This window comes from Callorhinchus milii, unplaced genomic scaffold (assembly GCF_018977255.1).
Source record: "Callorhinchus milii isolate IMCB2004 unplaced genomic scaffold, IMCB_Cmil_1.0 Scaffold2, whole genome shotgun sequence".
In the NCBI taxonomy this organism is placed as follows: Eukaryota; Metazoa; Chordata; class Chondrichthyes; order Chimaeriformes; family Callorhinchidae; genus Callorhinchus; species Callorhinchus milii.
Window position 1 is genome coordinate 65,567,002 of NW_024704743.1, and position 15,129 is coordinate 65,582,130.

Sequence of the window (15,129 nt, forward strand, 5' to 3'; positions counted from 1 at the left end):
CTGTTTGTAGTTTGCAAATGTTGGATTGTGAAATTGGCAAATCTCAAGCCAGGAAAGGCATTTTTAATCAGCATTTTTCTCACTGGCTAGTTTTCGGATTTCCTGGTGTGGGGTTTGCAAATCATGCAATGTGTTATTCACAAGTGGGCAGTCACAATCCAGTTTCCAAATATTATATGTTGAACCCTCACCCCCATTATACATCCATTTGTGGTTCGATGCCAACTGAAATAATGCTTTCTTTTAATAATGGCAGGTCTCGAACACGTTTCTGAAAAGTTCATCCCTCATTCACAATAAATCATCTCAGTAAGTATTGAAAAGAATACTTTCTAATTGTAACAAACCCAAAGAAGAGTATTTGGTATTGTATTTGGGGCTGTGTTGAGTTGGTATTTGGGTGTTAAGCTCTCTGAGATTTTATCTTGTATGAGGAGCGCTATATAAATGCAAGTTGTTGTTGAGATGTTTTATGACATTATAAAATGTATGATTGGGCAAGCCAAATTAGAGCATATGAAGCATTTTATAAATCTATGAGGGCTCCACCAGACAGCCTCATCTTCTTAGCATTCAGGCATTCAGATACAGCGTTAACTATCAATTGTTGAACCAGGGTTGTCTTATTTATCAGCACAGTTAAATCAATAAAGCAATCTGTCCTTGGTTCAGCTGTCTCCACCTGCACCATGTTATTGTGTACATATTTCACCAAAGCAAAAATGTTGTAACTGACTGCATGCCCTATTGCATTCTCTGTTCAACATCTGTGAGCACACAATTGAGCACACAATTATAACAGTAATAATAATAATCTACATTTGGTATAGCGCCTTTTAAGTCAGGAGAATGTCTCAAAGTGCTACATGGGATTTTATGTATGTAAGAATGTGTATTTGTAAGTGAATGTGGCAGCCTATTTATACACAACAATGTCCCACAAATAGCCAGAAGGTGAATAACCAACTTTATTTTGGGGTTTGATGGCCTGGACACGGGCCAGGAAGAAAGAGGGAGTTGTATGAATAACAATTACTTTTGAGAATGCTGCACCTATTTTACTTGCTTTGTATTAATTTATAATAATAACCCTTGCATTTGATATAGCATCTTATCACATCGTCAAGATGTCTCAAAGTGTTTCACAGGATAAACTTAAAATGGTGTGACTTTGTGTATTTTATGGGCACACGCGGCAGTCAACTTGCCAGCTGTGGACTCGATATAAAAACGCAAGCTTTCTCACTCCTCTGCAGAATAAATTTGAATCTTTTAAGGAAATCTTTGCTGTTCAATAAACAGTGAAGCTTTGAGGATGCTTTATGATGAGATGTATTGCGTGTATTGGGATGTTCAGCTGTAGAATAGTAAGTGTGTTAATTTAATATCTCAATTAATTGCTAAAAATTGAATATTTGTTACTTTCTGTTTGCATCCTTTGCATTGTCAGATGAAGTGTTTCACCTTGTTTATAGCTCAAATTAACAATATCTCATGACGTTCAATCGAGTTCCCATCTACCTCTTCACGTGGGCATTAAAGATCCTTAAAAAATGAAGGATGTTTTTCTTGGTGTCCTGGCCAAAAATGTACCAGATAGATTTGGTCATTCACATTTTATGGCTGTTTGTGGGGCATTTCTGTGGCCAAATTGTCTGCCGATGTTTGCCTATAAAATATATCACTACACTTTACAAAGCACTTTGTAAAGTGTTTTGAAAAGTTCTCGATATTCTAGGTGCTGTACCAAGTGTAAGGATTATTTTATTTTTATTATCACCTTAGTAGAGCACCACTTGTTGTTTTCTTTTTCTACTGTCTTAAGCAGGTTTAAAGTAGCAAATTATTAACAGTTTGGAAATTTTTCTATTACAAAATTAACAGAGTGCGACAGATGGTTCCTACAAGTACAGTCTTTAAGTATGAATTTAAGGTCAGCAAATAAAGGGTTGCAGAAATCAGGATGTTTGCTTAACTAGAATTGCCTGAAATAGTTTGCAAGCTGTTGGGTTTCACATTATGCAACAAACTATCCATATATTGACAACAAATCCATCAACTTTATCTGGAAAATGACGTGTTCATTGGCTCAGGTTAACGTAAAAGCAATATCTTAGACATGCAAAATTTAGAACCATGGAAATGTACGTCACAGCAGCAAACTATTCTGCTCATTTTCCTGTCAGTATTCCAAGATGCCGTTCTTCTTAATCCCAATTCCCCACTCTTTTCCCAAACTCTCTAATGCCTCCATCAATTCTCCTTGAACAAAGTCCCTGACAAATCTTTCCATACCCTGGTATGGGGTCTGGAAGAAGTTTAAGTATTGTATATTTCAGTTTCCTTTGTCCTAAAATGTACCCCTTCACTTTTCTATGTTCATTTTACAGAAATCTGCCCACTTCACTAAGCTGTCAATGTCTGTCTCTAGTTTTGTGTACCTTTCGTCTCTGTTAACAACACTTGCCAATTTAGTATTGACAGAAAATATAGATATTATTCCTTCAACTCCTACATCCAGAAAGAGAGAGAGAAAACAAGAGAGATGCCAACACTGATCCCGACAATTAATTTTCTGCTCTCTTTGACTGAGGGAAGAAGTTATACAAGTGGGCCATTACCGAAATTTACATTGAATGACAACAATAGAATGAAATGATTTATAAACCAGTGCGATGTATACTTATTGTTTAAATTCTGGGAAATGAATCTTTAAAGGAATTACAGAATTATAACTTCATTTAATTTCATCTACTTGTCCTTTTTAAAGGGACCAGTTTGCAGCAGTGTGTTAACAAGTACTGTGCCAACACGATATTGGTGTAAGAACACACTGTGCCAATGTTATTTAATCCTGGTTTGGAGGGGTATTTGGTGCAGCCTTCAGACTTCTTCTTAACATAGAGAGAATGAAGTCAGAAACCGCGAGGCACAGGGCAGCTCTTGTACACCTCCTAATGGTCTCTTTTAGACCAGCAATATCACAGGTTTGAGGTTACCCTGTTTCCTAAACTTTTCAGAGAATTTTGCTCAAGGTGAGGAATGAGAAGAGATGAAAATTATTGGATTCCAAAGAAATCACCAACAGACTATGCATTGGTGTTTAGTAATACAGCAGTCTCACTCATCTATAGCTCATGGTATACACTGCAATAATAAAAATAATAATCCTTGCATTTGACATAGCGCTTTTCACGTCTTCTATACGTCACAAAGCGCTTCACAGAATATACTGTAAAGTAATTGAATGTACATTTGTGGGTGAAACGCGGCAGCCAATTGCGCACAACAGTGTCCCACAAACAGTCATGGATTGAAGTGACCAATTTATTATTTTTTTTTCTTGAGGGATTATTATCAGGCGTGTGGAGTAAGGAAACTTGGCCAAGGTTTTGTCCTGCTGGGAATCGAACCCAAGTCTCTCGCTTGCGAGGCGAGTGCTCTAACCACTGAGCTACAGGAGTCCACGTAGCTCAATGACACTGTAGTGCAGGGAGCGCGTTACATTGACTGAAACAATATGCTTTGGATGAGGTGTTAATCATCTACCTGATCAGGTGGGCATTAAAGATTCTTCTTATATCGACTAAAATTCCTATGTGAGGTGCAAGATTCAAATTAGGTTAGTCAAACTCAACGTGTGCCGTAAACAAGGCATTTTTAATTACCTTAAGTTACAATTTGATGATAATGATTCATATCAAAATGATGCATTATATTCTTTAGAAAGGAGTCATTTGCTGTACGAACCTGTTCCAATTATTTGTAAAGGAAAGTGGTTGTTGGCAGCAGTTTTTGTTTTGTTGTTAGGAAACTGAAGGTTAAATATATAAACTATGGTTTAATTTATCATACAAGTATGACATTGCTCTGCATCCTTTCTCTTTATCTCAAACAATAGAAACGAAAAAGCAATGCCTTTCAATCACCAATTTCAGTTTACTATTTGTCATTCACACTACATGTACTTATTGGACTGTGACAGTATAAACAGAAACTGCTGGTCAGTTAGCTGTTAGGTACAGGATAAATAACAGCAAGCGTTATTGTGAAAACCCATTGCACAAGGTGAAAGAATACATAAGTTGTGTATTTCCAGAGTAACAAATTAAATTATTTTTTATCACTTTCAAGTAGTTTTTTTGCCGAAGTGTTAGCTTGGCTCAATGAAGTTCCCACTGCATTATTTGAAAAGAGAAGGACATTTCTCCTGGAAACGTGATTAACTCTGGATAAATTGGTCATTCGTTCCATGACTGTTTGCAGGATCTTGTTGTGTGCAAATTGGCTGCCATATTTGTCTACAAGTGCACAGTCACGACACTTGTCAGAAATGATCTTTTAAGTGGTTTGCGATATTTTGACATTATATTTTCTATCAACAATTTTTAAAAAAACTTATTTATCTGCTGGAAAACTAAAAAAAATCTGCTGGTGCCCATCTGGTGATGTGATTTTGTTGAGGAGAGCAGGGATATGGCCAAACACTTTAGGGATAAATATGTGCCTGGAATCTGAGTGCAATTGTTCATGGGAAATCTATAGTATTCCCATGACTATCTTATTTGTTACATTGAGTTTGGCAAGGAAGACAGATAGATTTTCACTGTTTCCAGTCAGGTTCCCGCACACTAGAACTCCATTCCCAGGAACTCCATTCGACTTGCTCCTTCCCTATTTTAAGGAAGGCCTCAAAACGTACCTCTTTAACCAAGCTTTCGGTCATCTTTCCCTCTTCACCCTCTCAGTTCCCACCCTCTGCTCTGGTGCCCAGTTAGAATTGTCAAGCATTTTGTCAAGCACATCCACCTGACATGAAGGGTTCGTATATAAGTGTACATTGTATTGTAAGTCTTATGACAATGACACTTTTGTAAAAACTCCTGCGTCAATGAGACTGTCTCTGGTAGCCCAACCAGAAAATGGCCAGCAGTTCCGTAATTAAGGTAGAGACTCCAGAAGTTTAGGTTGTCTACAGATGGAAAGCTATCAACGTCTTGTTCTTTGCGGCTTGTGGCCGTCTCTTGTACGTGAAGTGCCACCAGAAATCTTTGTACAATTGCCTTGATGGTCAATGAGAAAAGACGCTTACTCTAAAAGGTTGCAGGTTCAAATCCAAGAATATGCTGAATTCGCTGAAGTAAACAGGGCAGCAGTGCCCCTGGGCTCGGTGGTGGTGACGGGTGGGGGGAAGAGTCATAGAATCATAGAATCATCCTTAGTTTCTGATCCTAATCACTATCCAAAGACCGCTGGTGGAAGGTGTCCACGTCTGGATATTGAAAGAGGACAGGATTTGGCTTGGCTGTGATACATTCTGGGGTAAAAGAGGCTGCTATCGTTGCATCGCCGTCCAGAATTACACGTGAATAATGGAGACTTGAGAGAGGTACACGAGACAGACACTTGACAGGGATGCCTGTTGTCTGTGAAGCCATACCTCAGTATAGGGTCAAATGCCTTCAGGAGGAGAGAAAGTTAGCAAAACTAAGGAGATATTGTTGAATTGTGATGAACCAATGTGATTTACATAAAAAAATTATATTTATCGTTTTGTTTACAGGAGTGTGGAATCGGGTCAGATTATGGAGGAGGGTTACGAGCTCGATCTTACTTACATTACGGAACGCATTATTGCAGTGTCTTTCCCTGCTGCATGTTCAGAAGAAACCTATCTCCACAATCTACAAGATGTAACACGGATGCTTAAATCCAAACATGGAGATAACTATTTGGTAAGAGATATTAAGACGTCACTCTGTCTGTGCATGTCATGGTAAGCGTTAACATTGTAATTAGTTTTACAGTTTGTGGTGAGTTCTCCAGTTCAGATTACAGGTCTCATTACGAATACACTGAGAACTCATAGGTGGCGTAAAAAGCATCGCCACAGGCAGTTTTCAGGCAGAGGTTTGGGAGGTACATGTCGACATTAGTTTAAAGTGCCTCTCAGTGCTTGTCCTCTGTTAAAGCATTCTCAGCAGTGTTCAGAATGTGTTGAAGGTATCAATTTTCATGCTGGAAGGAGCAGAAAGCTTATATTTCCGGCTGGTTTGTATTTTGTTTTCTGTTAAAAAGAGCTGGCAGTTTCTGGGAAGTTTTACACCAATGTAGGTAGATTTATGTTTGTTGAAAAAAATTGTGCCAATAAAGTGAAGGAGACAACTCATACATTGAAATCAGCGATGGGTCATTTGTAATCTTATGTTTTCAACCATTAAATGCACAACAGCAATGACTTGCTTTGTTATCCTGTAACACCATTTCTCAAAGCAAATGTCCCAAAATACTTAAGAAAAGCACAGTGAACGCAGGATCAGAAATGTAAGATTATTTCAGTAAAGTTTTTGTTTGACAAAACATTTCACTGATGGCTTCCACACATTATTGTTCTAAATTTACTCCCAATGTCATTGAATGGCATGATTCTGAGAAACATTCAGAACTTGCTCATATTAAATCTTGAAACATCTGTACTTTCTCAGATTAAATCTCGCTGTCACATCAAGGACTATCTAATAATAGGCAAGATGAGATTTGCCATTATTGTCTTTCTGTTTCAGCTAGGATCCCTGATTTGGAGAATTTTCTAATTCTATAACGTTGTAACGAAAATTAGTTAATATCACTAATTACTTTAAATAAGCAAGTCGTTGCTGTTGTGTATTTGATGGCTGTAAACATAAGGTTACAAATGGCCCATATTCTGCTCTGTGTATTGTATATGTTCTGTTTGAATGCGCTGGATGTCCTCTTGATGTCAAACACGTTATACAAATGTAATTTGTGTTGTTGTTGTTGCTTGTCTGTCTGTGGAGTGTCTGTCTGCCTGCCTTTCTGTCTGTGGTGTGTCTGTTTATGCTGCATCTGAGTGCGTGTCTGTGTTGAATCTCTATCTCGGTTGTCCCTGCCGGTTGAGTACTCAGTTCCTTTGTGTCCATGAATTCTTTAATCCTTGCTGGTTTTCCCGATGTCATCACTCACTACTTAAACAAAAACAATTTAGATGTTCAAATTGAGATAGGCTCAATTTAATTCTGTTCATCTACTTTGTTTTTCATGTGAACTTGGTATAAGGTAAATCTGTTGCTATTTGTTCAACATTGTACACTGGGATTGAATATCTGATCCAGGATATAACATCATTGTTAGGCAACGAGGACATTAAAATAGCTGTATGCATTAAAAATTATTTGTAAATGTTATATAGTGCCTTTCACGTCGAGAGGACTTATTAAAGTGTTCCTGGCTGGCCAACCAAGCTGGTGGGGTGGAAGCTGAAAGAAAAATGTCTTAATTTGGTTTGTGTTTCTTTCTTGTGGGAAACTAACTTTTAAATAGAGTTAGTTTCCCACATTGGAACAATTGGAAGTTTCTTTCTCAACCACATGCAGAGGCATGTGGTGTGAGATGAGAACTGTGCCAGAAGAGAGTGAGTGGTTTTATTTTAGTACTGAATTTTATGGATCACTCGATTGCAACATTCCTTGATTTATACTTACTGCTGATTGTACATTGTTGGGCGGTTACGCTGCCACTTGGGGTATGGTTACACATCCAACAATTGCAGAGATCTTTTGATTTATTGAATTAACAAGCTATGGTGGGAAGAAGATAGGATCGGTAATCCGGAAAGATTTAATCGAATGGGTTGAACACCTTCTTTATCTGAACCTCGATCTCAATCTAAAGCTTGGTATATTTGCTTATACAAATACACAGTCACTACACTTCACAGTGAACATCCTGTGAAGCACTTTGAACCTTTTCTTTTCAATGTGCTCAATGCTACATCAAATGCAAAGATTATTATCATTAAACTCAGAGGCAGGGGCAGTGTTTGCAAGTGCTTGGAGGCCAAGACAAGCCAGCTCAAGATGGAGTGGCCTCTAAATAGCATGAAATAATACAGTAAACAGAGTTCTGAACAAAAACAGGATACATTATACATACATTTTATTTCCAGACTTGAGTAATTAGAATCATAGAAATTTACAGCACAGCAGTAGGCCATTTAGCCCATTAATTCTGCACTAGCTCTCAGAGCGAGTTGTCAAATCATTCCTACCATTGTGCCCTATCTCCATACCCCTTCAACTTCCTTGTGCGTACACTTCCCCTTGGTACTTACAATGGACACTGCCTCCACATGTGACATTCCACATCTGAACAACTCTGTGTGAAAACAGTTTCGCAAGCCTAGTTATGGGGGCCACAGTTTAAAAGTCCGGCTAACCTTTCAGAATGCTTAACTTTCTTGATTTATTATTGTTTCCTATAATAGTTTGAGTGTATTTTCAATATTCTTGAATCACCTCTATGGTATTGCAGTGGAGCGTATTTTATCCACTGTCTTTGAGGAGGAGGAAAGTCCCCTCTGTTACAGTGGGGAGTCGTACTTCCACTTTATTGGAATCTGACTGTTACATCAGAATCACCAAAGCACTAATCTGTGTTTTTCTTTTATACTGTAAAAATAGCAAACCTTCTGCTTGATGCGGTGTGCCTTGTGTCCTGCACAAACAATCCATGTGCAGCGTATTTGCTCTATAACTGGAGCCTCACTCAGTCATGGGGCACGGAACTTTCTAAATGAAAGCAGCTGGTTGGAAACATAACCTTACTCTATTCGCCCACTGTCAAATCATATTCTCCTGCTTTTGATATTATGCTCCATTTTCTTTGCTGTCCTGTGCCGGAGTACATATGTGAGGAATTTTACAGTTGTGAGTTATGAAAGTTTTTGGACATGAATAATAGTCTGTCCGATTCCAGTGTGCTGTTCACTGGTCAGGATCAGGAAACTGGAAGCAATGTGAATTAAGACTCCAGCCGTTTTTTCTCTTGGGTATGAAATCTTACCAAGTGAGATTTTTAAAAAACATGAAATGTAGACATTTTTTTCCAAATTGACTGAATGCGGCAGATGTGTCTGAGAATGATTTCCCCGACACCAATCTCCGTCTGTGAAGCTGGGTTACATGTTCAGTTGTGGCTAATGACTTTGGCCTGCTGGCTAGCAAGCCTGTGCTTTTGTTCTTGAGTGTAAAACCTGTGATTCCGTTAACTGCCAGTCGAGAGATTTGATCTTCAAGCTGGATTTCAAAAAAACATGAGCTGGCATTAGACACTGCTTATGATAATAATAATAATAATAATAATCCTTGCTTGATATAGTGTGTTATCTCAAAGTGCTTCACAGGATATACTGTAAAGTGGATTGACCGTTTATTTTGTGGGCGAACATGGGATCCAATTTGCACACAGCAATGTCCCACAAACTCACTCAAACTTGCATTTATATAGTGCCCTTTACATCGTACTTACAAGGATCCTAGGTTTTAAATCTCAGCCTTTAAAAAACGTCTAATTCGAAAGACGGCATCTCAGACAATGAAACGCATCCACAGCACTATATTGGAATGTCAAACTCGAACGTGAGTTCAAAGTCCCCCTGCGGAGCTTAAATCAACCAACTTCTGACCTATGTGAGATTACTACCAATTGAGCCAGGCTGTCACCAAAAAAGTGAAGCATACTAAATCCAATTGCAGCTCCACAGAGCTTGTGAGAAGTAGTGTGAGGAATGTTACATTTATTAACAGTTTGGGCAATGTTTTTTTTGTCTGAGGAGGGTGCATGAGAATTTGGCAATTATGAGTTTTCTATGAGATTACCGCATGCTTCAAAGCTTTTTTGAACTGCTATGTCAAAATATCAACAATATCAAAACAAATTGGTAAAAGATTGTCACTGCGGTTGGTTTATTGATGTCTTTTGTTTTCTACAGGTGTTCAATCTTTCTGAACGCCGGTATGATCTTGCCAAGCTGAACGCCAAGGTACACAGTTATTTCTGTTAAAAGTGACTCCAGTATCTCTTATCTTTCAAGGTGCCAACATTCTCATTTCAAGCTTGATATGTTATTTGACTGACTACTCCTGGACCCCATTTGCTAATTAACACACTGATTGATGTCCTAACTCTGACTGATGTGCCTTTTTCTGTGTTTTTTATATTTAAAACATTTAGGATGTTCCAATTTCTTTCCAATTTTCCCCCCATTGGCATATGCCACTCTGGTTGCAGTTCCATGAGGGCTGGTTGCTCTTGTTGGCTCCCACTCCTCTTGAATCCAACTCCCAGCTTGGGTGCAAACCCTTAACTGTCCAGCACCTTGAGACATCGTCCTGACATGAATGGCATGATATAAATGTAAGTTGTTGTTGTCAACTCGCCCAAATAGCCATTGATCTTGTGTGAGCCTTGGTAATGAGTGTCAGTAGGCCACTCAGCTGCAGAGGGCATCAGAGCAGAATTTCCCACTCCTCCCCTGGCTGTGACCCATGAACAACCAAGTTGAGGGTGTTGTAGAGGGATAGAGAGCAGGAACCATGGCGGTTCTTGCCCCTTCATAACCCTGGGATGGCCATGGGCAATTTAGCTGCCCATGCATCCTGTTTGATGTTGTAGTTTGCTCTTCCTGTTCCTTCTCCTGTGGGTCCTGATCCTCAGTGTCCCTGGTCCCTGGCATAAACTCCTCCACCAGCCCTCATTCAAATCCTTAGTGGAGGGCAAATTACTGTTGATGGCTGCTCAGCAGTGAGGATAGGGGTATCCAGTGACAGGCACTGACTGGCCTGAGACAACTACTGGGCAAGTGGCACATCACCATTGGGATCCTCCTATATAGGCTCATCCATACTAAAGCCTGCTTTGGCAAAACACTTCTGCACTGTTGATCTATACACCATGTTGACTGATGAATGAATCCAGGTGACTGCATGAAGAACATTGATGGATTTGGCGACTTGTGAAGCCTGCACACCTTTGGCCAGCTTCCAGGAACCATGTGTAGAAGACTCCTCCTGTAGTGCATCTTGACGTTCTTGATGATGCCCTGGTGGTGGAATGGATGTGGTGTTAGCTGGGAAATCACTAACTTGACATTGGTTAGAGTAGAAATGCTGTGAGGGTGAGCTGGGGCACTGTCCAGAAGCAGCAGCACATGACTGCACTCTGCCCACATCTTTCTATTGAAGGCCTGAAGCCACTCTGTAAAAATGGCATTGATCATCCATGCCGCTTTGTTGCTGTACCATTTGACGGGAAGCGGAATCTTGATGTTCAAATTTGTAAAGGCATGGACCTTGGCAGCCTTCCCTATCACAACTGTTGTGCATTCAAAACCTTCCTTCCATGTTGACTGTCAAAGACATGGTGATGTGGTGTTTGGATTTTTTCCTATTAGTGCAACCATCACCACAAACTGAAAGTCTCCTGTCAGGGAGAACCCTGAAAACAACCAGATTCATCCATGTTAAAGATGCCCTTGGGTGCGTAGCCAGCTGTAATCTAGGTCAGTTTCTCCTTCCAGTTGTCAACAACAGCAGACTCAACATCACGCTTTTCACCAGACACGATTCTAGACCCAATGTTGTGTCTTGACTTGAAACAGCCATGCCAGTCATTTGATGCCTTGAAGCCAGTCTGGCCAAGTGAAACTGCAAAGCTGAGTGCTTTCTCCTGTATCTTAGGGCCGGCCAGACACAAGCATGTTGAGACCAGGGGCTCGCTGGAACCACTCCCATGTCAGTTTATCAATGTCCTCATACTGAGAGTATAAACACGCACATTTTCCATCAGGCTGTTGATTTTCTTCAAAGGCTGTCATGTATTCAGCCTACCTTTTGAGAATGCATCCAACTTGTGTGCTGCCAATACCATAGATCACAGTTAACTGTCTATGACTTTTGCCCTCACTGTTTTTGATTAAGTCACTCTCTCACATAATAACAACTCCTTTTGTGGTGGCATGTTTACAGCATTTACCAAGAATTGGCCGCAGGAGCTCAGGTTAGGCTGCGGGTGTCAGTCGACTTTCCCCTTGAACCGGTTCCGCGATCCCAACACTCCAACATTTAAGCTGTTGAGCTCTGGCCCTCTCTGCAGTTGAGAGTTCCCAATTCAGGTCACCAGGTAGGGAGTATTGCACAGGACCAACTCTTGACTGCAGACCTGCTGTAGACAGGGAGGGTTGAACTCAGAGTGTTTCATTTGTTCAAGTGTTGGCTGGCCCATCGTGGAGCAAATATAAATAATGACATCTCACAGAAAAGAAACATATCAAATAGTCATGGGAACTTTCGAAACGGAAAAAGCCAAACTCTTTTTGATTGATCTCAATCTCACCTTTTTGCCACATCCTGCTATTACCTCTTTTACTCTCCAGAGATGCACTGTATCTGGATCTCTCTTGAATCCAACTATGCCATTAACATCAGTGGTGTTGCTGATAACTTATTCCATATGTCTATTGCTATTTGTGTAAATGCTTCTCTCTTCATTCCCTATTTACTCCTAATTTCCTGTTTTTTCAATGATTTTATCCTTTTTTTGAGCCCAGCATCGGTGTGACCAATTTGTTCAGATCAGCTTTTATAATTTAGAAATCTTATATAAGGTTACTGCAAAGTTTCGTTTTCAAAGAGAACAAGCCCAACTTCCTTAACCTTTTCCCCAAATTTAGCTAGTCTCATTATTCAACTACTTTTTTTTCACATTTTAACTGCTAAGAATTTCAGAGATTTCCATAGTTGTAGATGGCTGATCAGCTAGTTGGTTAAAACCATATGTTTTTGGAATTTCAATTACTCTCGTTGGGAATTCATAGCCATTCTTTTCCAATTGTAGAGGAAAGCAGTCACTTAACCTCCCCCACAAGTGGGACTGTGAGTCAAATAACCCCTTCCTGCTCAAATTGGGCCAAAACAGCTGTGAGCTCCTATTGAAAATGGCAAGAATAATAGAAGCTTCTAGCTGTGAAATGGTTAAGAGAAAGAGAAATGGGCATTTACTTTGTGATTTATTTGTGAAACTTTAACAAAGCACTTCTTGTAAATCTACAGAATTTGCAATCAAGTACAGTCTGGTAATAGCATTCTTTATTAGACTGGCCAACAAATCATAGAGGATTCTGGCTGATAAGGACTGTTTAAATGCTATGTCAATATAATGGGACATGCTCCAAGGTTACATGAATATTTGCAATATTGGCAGCATTTCTTTGAATGGCATTTCTCAACATTTTATTTGCTGGATAGATTTGAATTTTTATTTAATTTATGTTTGTAATCTGATTATGAGCTTTAGATAGGAGCTGTACTTCTCATGCCTGATGCACAGTGAGTGTAGTGGCACTGCCTCAAAAGTCTATTGTAGTCCCTGCAAAACCTAAGTTGTGCCTTTTGTTTCAGGTGATGGATGTGGGTTGGCCAGACCTTCACGCACCACCTCTGGATAAGATGTGTACCATATGCAAGTCAATGGAGACATGGTTGAACAATGACCCACTGCATGTGGTGGTCATACATTGCAGAGTAAGTGCGTTATGCTGTCCTCTTTTTATATATAAAAAAACAATTAGTTGATAAGATGTAAATTGCCATTGTCTCTTAACAAAACAGGTCAGAGAATGTGCCGCATGCTACCTAAATTGCAAGTAACAACACAGTGATAAAACTGGCTTCTGCAGGTAATTGGAAGGGGTCATATTGATCCGTAAGAACTCTGCTCTGACACACCACAGGGAGAGATGGTATTGGAGTGGCGTTCCCATGGGCTGCTAGGCGATGTATCTGGTTACCCGCAGGAATCAGTATTTGTGACTCTGTCAGAATGACCTTCAAGCCTTTCAGAATGCAGATTTTTTCCAACATGTGGTGCTGGGGAAATACGAATTGTTTTTAAAGTCTCTAAATCATCAGTTGTGCATGGGGGGTGGCTGACTGCAGGAATGGTAAAAATTCCTGCTGGTTTAGTAGTACTTGTCAGAATAAAGTATTTTAGTGTACGGGGTAGAAATTCGTCATCGTCGACATACTCCACATAGACATACACACACACACACCACAGGACGAGCTTCTAACCAGTACCGAGTAAGGATCATTAGGCAACCATATAAAGGACATCCTCACCTCAAGATGATTTTGACACTATTCTCAGTGCAGACCCCACATAACACACATTTTTTTTATCCCTCTACCTCCCTATTCCCTTTGTGATGATTATACAGCAGAATGATTAATTCAATTCTCCTGCCAACATATTGGATATACCACAGTATTTACGTGGGTCATCAGTCATCACTTCTACCCTAAAAACAACTGTCATCACCCCATCCTCAAAAAACCTTCCCTGGACCCATCCCTACTCTCCAGCTATTACCCCATCTCCAACCTCCGATTCTTTTCCAAGACCCTGGAACAAGTCGTCACGTCCCTGCTTCGTTCTTTCCTCTTCCGCCATTCCCTCTTTGGAACCCTCCTATCGGGTTTCCATGCTGCCCACAGCACGGAAACAGCCCCGGTCAAAGTCACCAATGACTATCTAAACATCTGTGATCAGGGCTCCCTCGCCCGACTTCACTGGCTTCCCATCACGCAGTTCAAGATCCTGGTGCTCACTTTCAAAGCCCTCCATGACCTTGCTTCTCCCTATCTTTGTGACCTCCTAAGCCCCTACCAATCTGCCCACTCCCTCCGCTCAGTGGACTCCAGCCTGTTTCACGTCCCCTGCCTCGCCCGCTCAAGCATTGGTGGGCGGGCCTTCAGCCATCTGCACCCACCCTCTGAAACTCCATCCCGCAATCCCTCCACTTCGCCTCCTCCATTGCCTCCTTCAAGACCCATCTGAAGACCCTCCTCTTTGACTGTGCCTTCGGTCACCTTCCTTCCCCCCCTGCCTTGCACCCTCCCTGATTCCGACTCCCAGCTCGGGTCTGAAACACTAATTGTCCAGTGCCTTGGGACGTCCTCCTAACGTGTATGCAAATGTGATTTTGTTTATTTGTACACAGCGGGTCAGGGTGGGGATGGAGGAGGAGAACAGTTGAGGTGCTAAGCTCAGCTGTAAATTCAGTGATACGATTTTAAACACAGAGGAAGTGTGTGATGTGATAATTAACCTGATATCCCAAACAAGAGTCACTCAAATCTCGTACTCGAGTACATTTTCTGATTGTAGTAACAGTGAAGGTGGTCAAAGCCACCGGCCCACTTCACATCTAACCTTGTTGCTGAAGTTGGGGGTTTGGGGGTGGGGGGAGGGAGGGGGGCAAGGGGAAATGCT

At 40.6% G+C, this 15,129-nt stretch overlaps 1 protein-coding gene across 7 annotated transcripts in view; it reads left to right on the top strand.

Annotated features, from left to right (window-relative positions):
- Positions 1 to 15,129, top strand: part of LOC103181200 (tensin-3) — a 261,229-nt gene that overhangs the window by 152,769 nt on the left and 93,331 nt on the right. For all 7 annotated transcript variants that reach the window (XM_007897502.2, XM_007897497.2, XM_007897498.2 and 4 more), the window contains 4 exons: positions 257 to 309; positions 5,564 to 5,735; positions 9,791 to 9,841; positions 13,257 to 13,379. In XM_007897502.2, the coding sequence (XP_007895693.2) occupies positions 5,586 to 5,735; positions 9,791 to 9,841; positions 13,257 to 13,379 (324 nt within the window). In that variant the 5' untranslated portion in view covers positions 257 to 309; positions 5,564 to 5,585. The remainder of the gene's footprint in view (positions 1 to 256; positions 310 to 5,563; positions 5,736 to 9,790; positions 9,842 to 13,256; positions 13,380 to 15,129) is intronic.